The 13,993-nt window shown below is 34.6% G+C and overlaps 1 protein-coding gene across 1 annotated transcript; it reads right to left on the reverse strand.

Annotated features, from left to right (window-relative positions):
• Nucleotides 1-6,172: 6,172 nt before the first annotated feature.
• On the reverse strand, nt 6,173-11,092 carry LOC104237143 (probable serine/threonine-protein kinase PBL7). Its single transcript, XM_009791232.2, has 6 exons — nt 10,735-11,092; nt 9,698-9,945; nt 8,682-8,817; nt 6,976-7,234; nt 6,745-6,877; nt 6,173-6,653 (listed from the first exon to the last, which is right to left on the reverse strand). The coding sequence occupies exons 1-6, from the start codon at nt 10,889-10,891 to the stop codon at nt 6,399-6,401; spliced, it is 1,188 nt and encodes a 395-aa protein (XP_009789534.1). The 5' UTR covers nt 10,892-11,092; the 3' UTR covers nt 6,173-6,398.
• Nucleotides 11,093-13,993: the final 2,901 nt, after the last annotated feature.

The raw sequence follows: 13,993 nt of genomic DNA on the forward strand, positions 1-13,993 counted from the left end.
GTGCTATGCATGAAACATTGTCTCCGTATAATATTGTGGGTCTTTTATCACATTCCAACCCACATGTTTCTCGAATGAATCACTGATCTCAATCATATGCACTCCCTGCTTGCCGGTTTGAAATCGAGCTTTATGGGTATCGGATAAATAACCTGCATCTGCATTACCAATACGATCTGCACCACTTTTGTTAGCATTAGCAAGATAAATAAGTGCACCATCTACACCGAGATAGAGTATTTCAGGACCAAGGAGCTCCTCATCCTCTTCTAGAGGTTGGAACGGATCCTTATTCACTTCAAGTGATTGAATATTCATTGGTGTACTTAATGGGTACACTTTGTCCATGTAAAAGTATTTTTAAGACCCTCTTGGAGCTCTTCCGGAGTTCCAATAAGATTTATGTCACCAACATAAACAGCAAGTGTAACAAATTTTGATGACATTTTCTTTATAAAAATACATGGACAAATAACATAATTTATGTAACTTTCTTTCAGCAAATATTTACTGAGGCGATTATACCACACGCGCACAGATTGCTTTAAACCGTACAAAGATCTTTATAATTTGATCGAGTACATTTCTCAAGACTTTGAATTATATGCTTCGGGCATTTTCAATCCTTCAAGGATCTTCATATAGATTTAGCCAAATAAGTCATATAGGTTAAGACTTGTATCTAAATGGTATGACATCTTCAAGTGTCTGGACTGCTAGTCCGATCCTCACAATCTTTTACAATATTGTGCACTATATTGTATTAAATATATCGTCGACGATCATTTTGTGTCAGTTCCGAAGCGACATAACTTGTGGAGATCTCATCACTTTCTTTATTTTCAGGTACCTGAACTTTTTCGGGAGTTTCATGAAATGTTATGTCGTGGGCTCTTCTAGAGCTTATTTCCTCCTCATTTTGATCATTAGCTCCTACTATTTTTCAAGGATTGTTACCTTTGGAACCGATTGGTCTACCACGCTTCATGCGTACAGTAAACTCTATCCTTCAGGGACTTTAATTTTAATAGGAGCATTTGCAGCTGAAATATGATATTTAATTTTGGATCAGCAAATGCTTCTGGCATTCGACTTGAATTATCTTCTAAGTGAGGATCATGATAATTCGATTCATATAGCATATTTTTCAACTGTTTATTCCATCCCCCAAATGTTAGAAAAACTAACATATATCCCCAATCATCTTTGGGAAACATATCTTTGTGTATTATGGTAGAGAAATTAATCATATACCACGCAACAAAAGATAGTAAAAATATTTGGTTTCTGATCCTAAACCAATTGTGAAGGGAGGACTTATCATATATTGTTGATCTGATGCATACAAGTGCTGCTATATGCAATTTAGAAAATCTTAGACCAACACATGAAGCTTTGTTCTCATAAGCAATGGTTTAGCCATTAATAGGAGGTATTCAATGCTAAACCAGCTTGGATATAAACCAGCATTATCAAGATGAACTGTCTTGATTTCATAATCTGAAAATTATGCTCTTAATCGAGAAAAGCAATTCCAAATGCCAAACTGCAGGTTGACAATAATTACACATGTAACCATCTCATATATGCACCTATAAGTGGTTCACATGATAGGTGAACGAGCCCATATTCACCTTTTATATATTTCAGAATCAAGGGTCTTAGTCCCAACTTTAGCTGGTATAATCAATTCATTATGAGAACAAGCAACACATGAGAATTCCTGAAGAATCTTCTAGTTCTTTAGTATATGCTTATCTGAATTCTCAAATAGCTCATTTAAAAATGGCAAATGAAAACTTCAAGTTTATCATGTCATGTGCTATCTCTTAGTAAACTTCTGGTTTACTATGGCATAAACTTTTGCTTTAGTAAACTTCTGGTTTACTGTGATACATGATATAGTACAAATTAAAGAATAAGGCGGGTAACTTCTCACATACATATTATTTTACCCCCTATGATTGTGGAAACATGAAGATTATCAATCTTCCAATCATTTGTAGTCTCAATATGATAGCCATTTGTATTAGTAAACTTCAGGTTTACTACAACATATGTTTTGACCATAATCATATAATATGAATGACATATTTGTATATAAGCTCTTCGAGAGCCTTCATTTATTATCCACAATCTAATATTTATCTGGCACTACTGGTGTCATGTATTCTTTAGGCAAACATTTAGCTCTTCAGGAGTTGTTGATACATTTTGTACTATCAAATATTGCTCAGACACTGCTGGTGTCATGAGAGAAAATCACAATCAAATAAACAATGTAAAACAATTGTTTAAGCACACGAAAACTCCTCTTCATAATATTTTTCCACTTCAGGAGGCAATTTCAATTGTGTTACTTCTTCAGGAGCAAATTTAAAATACGAAATATTGAGTATATATTCTCTCAATTATATTAACTCTTCTGGAGGTGAATTGTAATGTATTCACATCAAGAGCGCGTTCATATTTACCCGACTTATTAGTATTGTCACATTCACTTCAGGGAATGGATTAATATTATCAAAAGTTCTCATCCTTCAGGAAATCGAACATAATTATCTGAATGCGCATTAATCACATCAAATTGTGATGCCTCAACCTCTTTTAAAATATTTACTACTTCAGGAGCAAATCGAGGCGTGCATTTAATATAGAGAATATTTATGTAGCTTATCTTCAATTGTAACCATAGAAAGCCTAAATTATCACTTCTGGTGATCATAGGCATATACCACTTCTGGTAGTTAACAAAATATAATTACAATGAGATATACGAAATATAACCACTTCTTGTGGTTGTATATTTCTTGCAAACTCTGCTAGAGTTTAAGTTGATCTAATAATGTTATCCATATTCTTCAAAATGACATAAACAAGATATATTATAGTAAACATCATTATCAAATCATAATTTTTCTTTATGTACAACAATTACATAACCATACTATCTATTACAAATAACAAAAATTAAAATATTTACATTTCTACAGATTCACCACCGATTACATGACTTGTTTCTCCTTCTGGGAGTGCAAGGTAATCAGTTACATCCAAATGCATGAAGTCTAAATTATCTTCAGAAATAAAATTTGCTTCAGCATTTTTCTCTGTCTTCTTTAGGGAGGCTTGATAAAGTTCAACCAGGTGCTTTGGCGTACGACAGGTACGTAACCAGTGCCCTTTTCTCCACATCTATAGCATGCATTTTCTGCATTTGGTGCTTGCACCGCTTCATGCTTTTGTTCCTTATTTTTCCACTGTTGGTGGTGAGGAGTGTTCCTTGGTGCATTATTATTACCATGATTAGAGTTTCTTTCCCGACCATGACCATGACCACGACTGGGGCCACGACCTTTTCCACGTTTAGCCTTGTGGAAGCTCGTCTCATTCACTTCAGGGAATGGACAAGAACCAGTAGGTCGGTTTTCATGATTTTTCATTAATAGCACATTATGTTGCTCGGCTATAAGAAGATGTGAGATAAGTTCAGAATACTTTTTAAATCCCATCTCTCGATATTGCTGCTGCAGGAGCATATTCGAGGCATGAAAAGTGGTGAAAGTTTTCTCCAACATATCATGATCAGTAATATTATCACCACATAACTTCAATTGGGAAATAATTCTGAACATAGCAGAATTATACTCACTGATAGATTTAAAATCTTGTAGCCTTAGATGAGTCCAATCATATCGTGCCTGTGGAAGAACGACCATCTTCAGGTGGTCATATCTATCTTTCAAATTATTCCACAGTATGACTGGATCTTTAATAGTAAGATATTCCATTTTCAGACCCTCATCAAGGTGATGGAGTAGGAATATCATTGCTTTGGCACGGTCTTGGTTTGATGCCTGATTTTTGTCTTTGATGGTGTCTGCCAGACCCATCGCATCAAGATGAATTTCAGCATCAAACACCCAAGACATGTAGCTTTTGCCCGATATATCTAGGGCTACAAATTCAAGTTTAGAAAGATTTGACATTATTTAGGAAAAGAAATTTCTTACCTCAGATACTTTCAAAATATTTGCTCGAGATGGCAGTGTCTCGTGCTGATAACGTGTTATAAAATAAAGACTATAAAGTAAAGACAAGTATAGAGAGAAACTGATACATTATTCGAATTCAAACTGATGTACATAATGAACTGAAATCTCTTCTATTTATAGAAGAAAGAAAACTGTTGTGTAAGTTGCTACTATACCATATATGGATAATCTTCTACTGAGAGCAATGTTTATCCATAACGGAATACTGAAAGGATAAGCTTATTATACCCGATATAGATAATCTTCTACCGAGGGTAATGTTTATCCATAATTGGGTACTGAAAGGATAAGCTTGTTATACCCGGTATGGATAATCTTCTACCGGGGGTAATGTTTATCCATAACTGGGTACTGAAAGGATAAGCTTGTTATACCTGGTATGGATAATCTTCTACCGGGGATAATATTTATCCATAACTGGGTACTGAAAGGATAAGCTTATTATACCCGGTATGAATAATCTTCTACCGGGGGTAATGTTTATCCATAACCGGGTATCGAAGTGATAAGCTTCTTCAGAAGCTTATTTCCAATAGAGTACTTAAATAGATAAACATATTTACAGTGGAGTCCCATATGGATAAGCTTCTTCAGGAAGCTTATTTACAACGGAGTACTAAATGAACATCCATAATATAATATATTTATAACATTTGGTTGTTTATTATTGATTAAGGGTATTATTTATCATTTGGGTGATGTGAAATGGTATTAGTTACATCTATTTGGGATTGTAGAATCACCTAGAAGTAGTAGAATGAGAATTGGGGGAAGAAAATACCATTAATGAGGCTATAAGGCTTTACACCCATAAGGTATTTGATAAAATACCTAAGTGACTAAAACATGAGTAATAGTGCTAATATTGGTTTCTCTTGATATATATTGCCATAGATTACCGTTGAAAGAGACGACGAACATCGTGATACGCTTAAAAAGGCCAGAGTCAAGGTAGGTAAGGCTAACTCTCTATATTTGAGAATGTTAATGATTCTTCCTACACTATGTTTCTTTTACAACGTTACTAATTGTCTCAGAGATATAGTTAAGCTTAGTTCCTTGAATAGTTGCAGAACTTGCATTATCTAGCTTTGTAATTAGTTCATGACTTTCATTCTGAATGTTGTGAGCTCAGTGCGTAATTAATATAGACTTATGTTTGATGCCTATGAGTTTCACTCTAGATTATTCAGCATGCCATAAACAGTTGAAGCCTCAGTTATTACAAATCGGCTTATTATGAATACATGTCTCAATCTAGTTCTATTCATCATTCTAGTATCAGGTAACTCAATATGGTTCAGTATTTCAGTGTCATGTATTGCAGTATGATTCTCAGTTCCTGATTTTAAATCTCTGAATGTTGAACACATGTATTTGGGCCTGAGGCCGTAGTATATGTTTTATGCATCTTTGGGCCTGAGACTGCAGTTATGTATACGTATACTTGGGCTCGAGGCCGCAGTTTGTGCACATATATATTGGGCCTGAGGCCGCAGCTTATTTATCAAATTAAACATGTGGTTCATCATTTAGAAGAGGGAGTATTTATATCCTTACTTCCTTGTTCAACTATCAATTATCAGTTCAGTTTCAGTTCCAGCATTTACAGTTCTTTCTTTCAGTTGCTTTACGTACCAGTGTAATTCAAATGTACTAACATCCCTTGTCTGGGGCCTACATCTCACGCTGCATGTAATGATTTACAGGTTGACGATTCAGAGCGCTAGGATTCTCGTACCAGCTATTTGGTAAGCCTCAATTCTTTCGAGGCATTATCATTACTTTGCAGTCTTTCAGTATATAGATAGTTAGTATTTCAGTACTTCATTAGAGGCTTCATAAACTAGAATAACAGTTAGAGAGAGTGGCAGGTGTTTCATGTTAAGCAATGTTGGCTACAGATATGTTTCAGAATTATATTAGTGTTTTCGCACTTTGATTTATATCACTCAGACTTTCAGTATATCAGCATGTGTTAGTTATCTTCCGCATTCTGTATGTTATGATATCACATATTGATTCAGCCAGTCAGTTGGTTCGCTCGGTCACATGTAGTCAAGCACCGAGTGTCGTGTTACGTCCAAACCCAAGTTCGAGGCGTGACACTACATACATAAACAAGCTGTCTAATATACTAATCGTTCCACCACCAAATTACATCAACTGGCGCGCTCCATCAAACGTTGTTAGATTAAAGTTACTCATAAAAGATATCCATAAGCTAAATAGTTCATAAATAAACTAAGCGACCATTAGTCATAAAAGTTGGTGCAGAACAAAGGATCAAGATATGGCCACAGAACCAAGGATCATGATATGCTCGTCTTGCTTGACAAATGTCTAAGCCTTGGGAGATTGTGTAGTAGCATGAAAACTAGAGCAGCTGCCAGCCTTAGCCATTGGCCGCTGTTGTTTCACAAGTGGAACCAATGACTGCACAACATCGGCCATCAGTGGCCTGTAATCAGCCTCCGGTTGTACACACATTGCAGCAATAGCAGCAACCTGAATAACTTCTTTCAATGAATACTGACCTTCCAGTGCAGGATCCATAATCTCTACAACTTTTTCCCTATCAGTGAGACGAGGCAAAGCCTAACAGACAAATGGGAATAGTAAGTTTTAAAACAATTAGAGAAACCTACCTATCATCAACATAAAAAAAGAAGCGATTAGGGGAACTTACCCAAGAAACAAGAACACCTTCACCAGGAGATCTCTTCATATCAACTGGAACTCTGCCCGTCAACAACTCTAGGAGGACAACCCCATAACTGTAAACATCTGATTTGGTGGTCAAGTGCCCTGTTAATGCATATCTGCAATGGTGTAACAGAAGAAATTGACAGTGACACATGTAAAAATCTAACATAATCTACTTCTACCTACATGATTCAGCCAAATGACGGGTACTTACTCCGGAGCAACATATCCCTGGGTTCCCAAAACTCGAGTAGAGACATGTCCGCCAGCTTTATCAGATCCAAGCTTGGCCAATCCAAAATCGGAAACTTTGGCGTGGAAATTTTTGTCCAAAAGAATATTGCTACTTTTGAGATCTCTGTGTATGATTGGAGGATTGACATGCTCATGGAGATATTCCAAACCTTTAGCAGCCTCCAGAGCTATATTCAACCGGGTCTTCCAGTCCAACTTTGGACAAAAATTATTGGAACCTACAGATTGAAGCAAAGTACTTTCATTAATATCTTCAAAAGCAAAAAATTTGAAACAATGCGAAATAAGGTATAAGAATAAGGATAGCCCATTTGGCACAACTTGGGTCACTAGTCACTACACAGTAAGTAGGAATTCCAGGAAAAGACTTGCTTCGCTTCAAGTGGATGGCATAAACATATAATGTTAGCACGTGATTTTCTACAGTTCAGAAAATAATCTGATATTACCTGTGAGGACACCTAAAATCATCACTCAGTCATGTGTTGACTACATCCAAGGTGATTAAAATTACATGACTTAGGTAACTCAATCCAAAATGTTTGTCTTCTACCACATGAAACAACAGCAAATTATTGAGTTCAAAGGACCATGTGGATTCTAAGACAACCCCGGCAAGGGAAACTGCCAAACCATTACAACAACATACAACATACCCAGTGAAATCCCACGAGTGGGGTCTGGGGAGGGTAGTGTGTACGCAGACCTTACTCTTACCTTGTGAAGATAGAGAGGCCAAAACTGCCAAACCATTATAGAAATAAAGGAGATCAAACAGCCAACTTATAACTGTGGTTTCTCACAGTCGTGGCATCACAATTGCATAGAATGATCATTCAAAGCATTCTTTGTGTAAATAAGGGAGATCAAACAACCACTTTGAAAACTGCACTTCCTCATTTACAAGGCACTAAAAGCTGAAATGAATGGATTAATTATTGTTACATACAGGCAAGCAACAGTAAGGAATGAAATAAATTTGGATGTTCAGATAATCTCTATCATATTCTCACATTCCCTAAAAATAATTAAGTGAGCAATGCTCTTTGTGAGCTGATGTAGAGCAGAGTGTAAGGGAGCAACAATATACATTAACTTTGATTTTCTCAGGTTGGAGGCTGGCCATCTTTCCTTGTTTTATTTATCGGTAGCTACTTCTTATGTAATAACTAGCAGATATTTCCGTGTCTTACTACATTAGGGAAAAAAATTATCTGAAAATTGAAGTCCAAAAAGATGTATTACCACATATTTTGTGGCTGACAAGTAACTAGTTGGTGTCCCTTTACAAGCCAAGTGTAGCTAATCAATATGACAGCTTTCATATGTATAAGATGTCATTTGATGAGGATATTCATTCATCATTCTCCTACTATGAAGTATTTCTTCCGCAAAGATGGAAAAGGGGTGCATGAGGTTGTGGGAGAGTAAAAAGGGCAGCCCGGGAGCCCGGTGCACAAAGCATCCCCAGCTCATGCAAGGTCCAAAGAAGGGCCGCACCCGAAAGGAAGTAATGAGAGAGAATAAGAGTAAGGCATAAAAAGGTCTTCAAAAATTCATGTAACAAGGAACACATTGCTGCCCCAAAATAGCAATTACAAAAAAAGGCTGCTAACAGATTCCAAGAGGCGCAAAACCATATACAACTGAAAACCAAATACATACCATTGATTGGATACAAGTGCTCCTGCAAACCACCATTAGCCATGAACTCATAAACAAGCAATTTATGGCTGCATTCTGAACAATAGCCAATCAATGGCAGCAAATACGGTGAGCGCAAGCGACATAGCAACTCCACCTGATATTTTGATGCCACCAAATGATCGCCAAAAGTAAAGGAGAGGGAATAATACAACACACAATAAATTTCAGAAGAAGTTCAAGGTTTCACTAAAACTCTGCAATTTGTGACTGTTTCACAAAGGTTGAAATGCTAAGAAAATCATACAACAAATTGAAGGGCTTTGTTGAGAATAACTTGTACGTATTCTTTTTCATTCATATTTTGCAATTTGTGTCATATTTTAATTGTTTCATCATAGTGTGTAATCCCCAGATCAGGAAATTTGTCTATTTGTCATTTTGCTAAAGAAGAAGTCGATAAAGCATCTTAGTTTGAATTGTATTCGATTCATACTTGCAGTTACTTAGAAAAACTTGTTTTGTAGGTAGACTAGACCAATGGCTCTAATCAACCTAACAATTAGTATTACTAAATGCTTAAAAACATGAATTACGATACATTTCAAACTAACATTCACAAGATTATGGTGCTTTATTTTTTCCTAGGGAGGCGAAGAATGTACATGTAGCTTAATATCTGAGAGCTTACTAACTTTTATTAAAATAATATAAATATAAAATACATTATACATATTACAATTCTAACACAAATCCAAAGTCCTAACAATGCCCTTTATATTTTCACATTTAAGACCTTGTGTTAAGGGTTATAAATTACAAAGATTTCAATAAAGTGCTTAAAACCTTATTTTAGACTCGACAAAACCTTTTAACTTTCTGTTGGGCAGCACCCAAACTCTTCCATTGATGAAGGGTTAAAACAAAGATTGATTGAGACTTTGAGGAGAAAAATTTAAGGGTTGTGGAAATATTTTCCCCTTTCAACATTATAGACCAACGATGTTGCGCCGGAAATGTATAGACTGATATCTCACCTCCACTTTGAATTCCTCTTCCCCTTGCTTTCCAGCCTGATCCATCAGCTTAACTGCAACCTTCCTCCCATCTTGAAGCACTCCTCTGTACACTGACCCAAAAGCACCATGTCCAATCACATTGGATTTTCCAAATCCACCTGTGGCTGAATGCAGCTGCTTGAATGTGAAAACTTGAAGTCCCTTCTCAGCAGTGACTTTAAGATTGGCAAAACTATTGCCCTTGTCCTCAAAAGCTTTCTCTGTATCTAAATGGCATAACAAAAACTTATCAAGAGTTTAGCTTTCCCAAAACTAGAGGTGATACAGAGGAAAGCACAGTGAGCATGGTGTGAATTTGTGCACTAGAAAGCATTTTCTCTCTAAAATAACTAGATAATTTGTTCTAATTTCATTAACAACAACAACCCAGTAAAATCCCACTAGTGGGGTTTGGGGAGGGTAGTGTGTACGCAGACCTTACCCATTCCCGAAGGAGTAGAGAAGCTGTTTTCGGAAGACCCTCGGCTCAAGAAAACAAAAGGACAAAGTGTCAATGCATGTTTCTTAACAACTACTACTACTACAACAACAGATTCCAGTCATTAAGGCCTTCTATTCAGGATTTCTACATTGTGTAACCAACATTAGATCTTTTCTACATGTTTCTACTTTTTCCTTTAAATAAGAAAAAGAAGGGCACGGTGCACCAAGCTCTTGCTGTGCTCAGGGTCCGTAGAAAGGCGGGACCATAGGGATGTATTGTATGCCGTCTTTCTGTTAGAGGCCGTTTACACAGCTCGAACCCCACAGAGGCAACTATACCAGTTACCCAAGATCCCATTCTTAAATAAGAAAAAGAAAAAAAAATTAAATGATCCCCCCCCCCCAAATATCTTCTTTGACCCTTTGCTTAGTGATATTTCCTTTTGACCCAAAAATCTTTATAAAGATCAAAACTTTCTGCAACACAGTGAAGCTCATTGTACAAAACATAGGCCTGAAATACTGATGACCAACTTACAAGAATGTGTAAAACTGAGAAAGTAAAGACTTACAAGTACGGTTCTTGAGACGCTTGGCGACCTTGTTATGGATATAGCAATAGTAGCTAAATGCAATGAACAAAGAAGCAATGGCTAGAGAAGCAAAGACCAGTATTGTGACTGCAGTGGCCTTTTCTTTCTTATGGTAATCATCATTTTCTGCTTCCATTGCTGCAAAATGTTAGAAAAATAGGGAACTAAGTTGAACAACACGAAGAGAAGCCATTGGAGAGAGAAGTTTAGAGTAGACAAAAGTGGGACTGAGTCATAAAACAGTCTTTTTCTTCTCTCTCTCTCCTCTCTCTCTCTCCTCTCTTATTTTCCCCAGGTTTGCATTTGTCTTGTATGCGCAGGGGAATAGCTGAACAATGTACAAATGGGACACTCATTTTTTGCTTATAAGTCCCTAGCCTCATTGTTTGTGGGTTTAAAAGAGAATGTTTGTCTTTAGTAGTGAAAAAATTACGCATAGAAAAAGATTGATTACAGTTCTCTATAAAGTTGCAAGTTGCTAACACCTGTAAAAATTTAGAAGCTCAACACATTAACCCCTCCAATTACCTTTACTTTATTAACCCTTCTAGTCCCCTTGGAAATTACTCATCTGTCCCGTTTGGCCATAAAAATGATTCCCTTTTTTCGAAAACGTTTTCACTTTTTTTAAAAAAAAATTAATGTTTGGCCATAAAATTTTCGATTTTCATTTGAAGATAAATTTTGCAATGTTTCGAAAATTTGAAAAACTCCAAAAAGCTATTATTTAAAATTATCTCTTCAGATTACTCACAAAAATTCTAAAACAGCCCAAAATTATATTCATGTCCAAACATAACTCTAATTTTCAAATACCTCCACTTTTTTCCGAAAATTTACAATTCTTATGTCCAAACGCCCACTTAATTTGTCTTTCCACAATTATCCCATCAATAAATTATATGTCTAAAAGCTTCCCTTAGGGTGTGTTTGGTATAACGGAAATGTTTTCCGTGGAAAATATTTTCTTGGAAAACAAATAGTAATTTTATTTATTTTTTTATGTTTGGTATGCAAATTAAGGAAAATGACTTCTCAAGAGTATTCATAAATAATTTAGATATAATAAACATGAAGCCATAAACTTTCAAACCAACAACCTCCCGGACCCACAAATTTCATAAACTTTTGAATCGCTAAACTTTCAAAACCGCGGAATTTCGAACCCGTAAACTTTATAATTTCCAAACTCGTAAACTTCCAAACACATAAACCTCCGAACTTTGGAAAATTTTTTCTCTTCTCTTGATAAGGAAAACATTTTCCTCCGATTGGAGGAAAATGAATTGATAAGAAAAATATTTTCCAAAACATTTAAGCCAACCAAATATGAGAAAATTGAAAAATATTTTCCTTCGTACCAAACACACCCTTAGTCTCTAATTAAACTAAAAGCACTTTTGTCTAGCACGGGACTTAATGGAAGTGCCGAAGCGTAACAATAACAGATAAATGCCTAAATCTTAATTGTATTTTAATATTTAAAGTGACTTGATTTGGTAGTCCAAGTACAAAAAAATTGAAAACAAATACTACGTATTAGCAAGATTGCATCAAGTTTGAAATAGCATAGAAAAGATTATTGATTTACTAGAGCGGGAAAATATTTTCTTAAGGAAAAAGACCATAATGTTAGGTTAAAAAATTATAATAAAAACTAAACTGATAATGCCCAGCACGATACACATACAAAATCGCAACCACATATATGAAGACTGCTAATCTCAGTATTCAACAAAGAGTAAAATTATTACATTACACAAACCAAAACGAGTATTTTTTTTTCGAGTTAATTTTATGCATGGTCATTGAACTTTTGTGTTTGTTACCCAAAAGTCACTTTTCTTTTTTTTATTACGTAAAAATCATTCAACTTTGTGTTCATCACATAAAAGTCATTTTTCTTTCTTTTGTTACACAAAAATTATTTTACTTTGTTAGTTATCACAAAAGTCACATTTTTACTTAAAAAGTCTATTGTGCCCTTGATATTATATAAACCTTCATATTTATGTGATACCTTCTATATTATATACTATATAATATATTTTTAACTATGTATTTTATTTATAAATAAAATAACTTAATATTATTTTGTTTATTATTTTTAAAATATATTCGTATATTTAATTTTTTCTTAACGTTAATTTTCAAAATATATTAGTAGCGTTATTAAATTTATCAGTAACTTTTATATATATTAGTAGAGAAATAAATCGGCAAGTACATTTTTGTGAAAAAATTTGCAGGTAAACAAACAAGAAAATGAGAAAAAATCATATGTTACTCTGAAGGAAAATCCCTAGGTACTACATGCAAATTTAGTTGGGGATATTTTCTTGGGTATTTACCAGGGCAATTGGTTATTTAGGAAATAATATTACTAGAAATTCGGAAAAAATCGTCCAAAAAAAACTGATCAAAGTTGGTCGGTAATGGCTAATAACCGTTCAAAACACGACCATTAACATGTGGTGGGTATTTTGAAAGTTGGAAAGGAATATCGACCAAAGTTGGTCGGTAATTACAGGCCAACTTTGATCGGTCAATTAAATTCAAAAAATAATTGCTGAAAAAAAGTTGTTTTATAACGCTACTAATATATCTTGAAAATTAACGTCAAGAAAAAATTAAATATACGAATATATTATAAAAATAATAAATAAAATAATATTAAATTATTTTATCTATAAATAAAATATATAGTTAAAAATATATTATATAGTATATAATATAGAAGGTAATGCATAAATATTAATGTTTATATAATATCAAGGGCATAATAGACTTTTAAGTAAAAATGTGACTTTTGTGATAACTAGAGTAAAGTAAAATAATTTTTGTGTAACAAAAGAAAGAAAAGTAATTTTTGTGTAATGAACACAAAGTTGAATGATTTTTACGTAAACAAAAAAAGAAAAGTGATTTTTGGGTAACAAACACAAACGTTCAATGACCATGGATAAAATAATCTCTCTTTTTTCTTTCTTCCCCTTTTTGGGTAAAAATTAGTCTTGATAAAATTGAGCATGGCTTTAATGTTGTCAATAAAAGTTTCAATTGCGTTTGGTGAAGCTAATCGAAACAAGGAGTATCTTAAAGCAAAAAGGAAACAACACGTGCGTGCACTTTTAAAATTTATCCATGGCGCAATAAAATAAGTTTCCAAAGGGGGTCAAATTTAAGTTCTATACACCAATTACCTAAGAATTTTTTAGTTTAATTAGGTCAATAAAAA

This window comes from Nicotiana sylvestris, chromosome 7 (genome assembly GCF_000393655.2).
Source record: "Nicotiana sylvestris chromosome 7, ASM39365v2, whole genome shotgun sequence".
In the NCBI taxonomy this organism is placed as follows: Eukaryota; Viridiplantae; Streptophyta; class Magnoliopsida; order Solanales; family Solanaceae; genus Nicotiana; species Nicotiana sylvestris.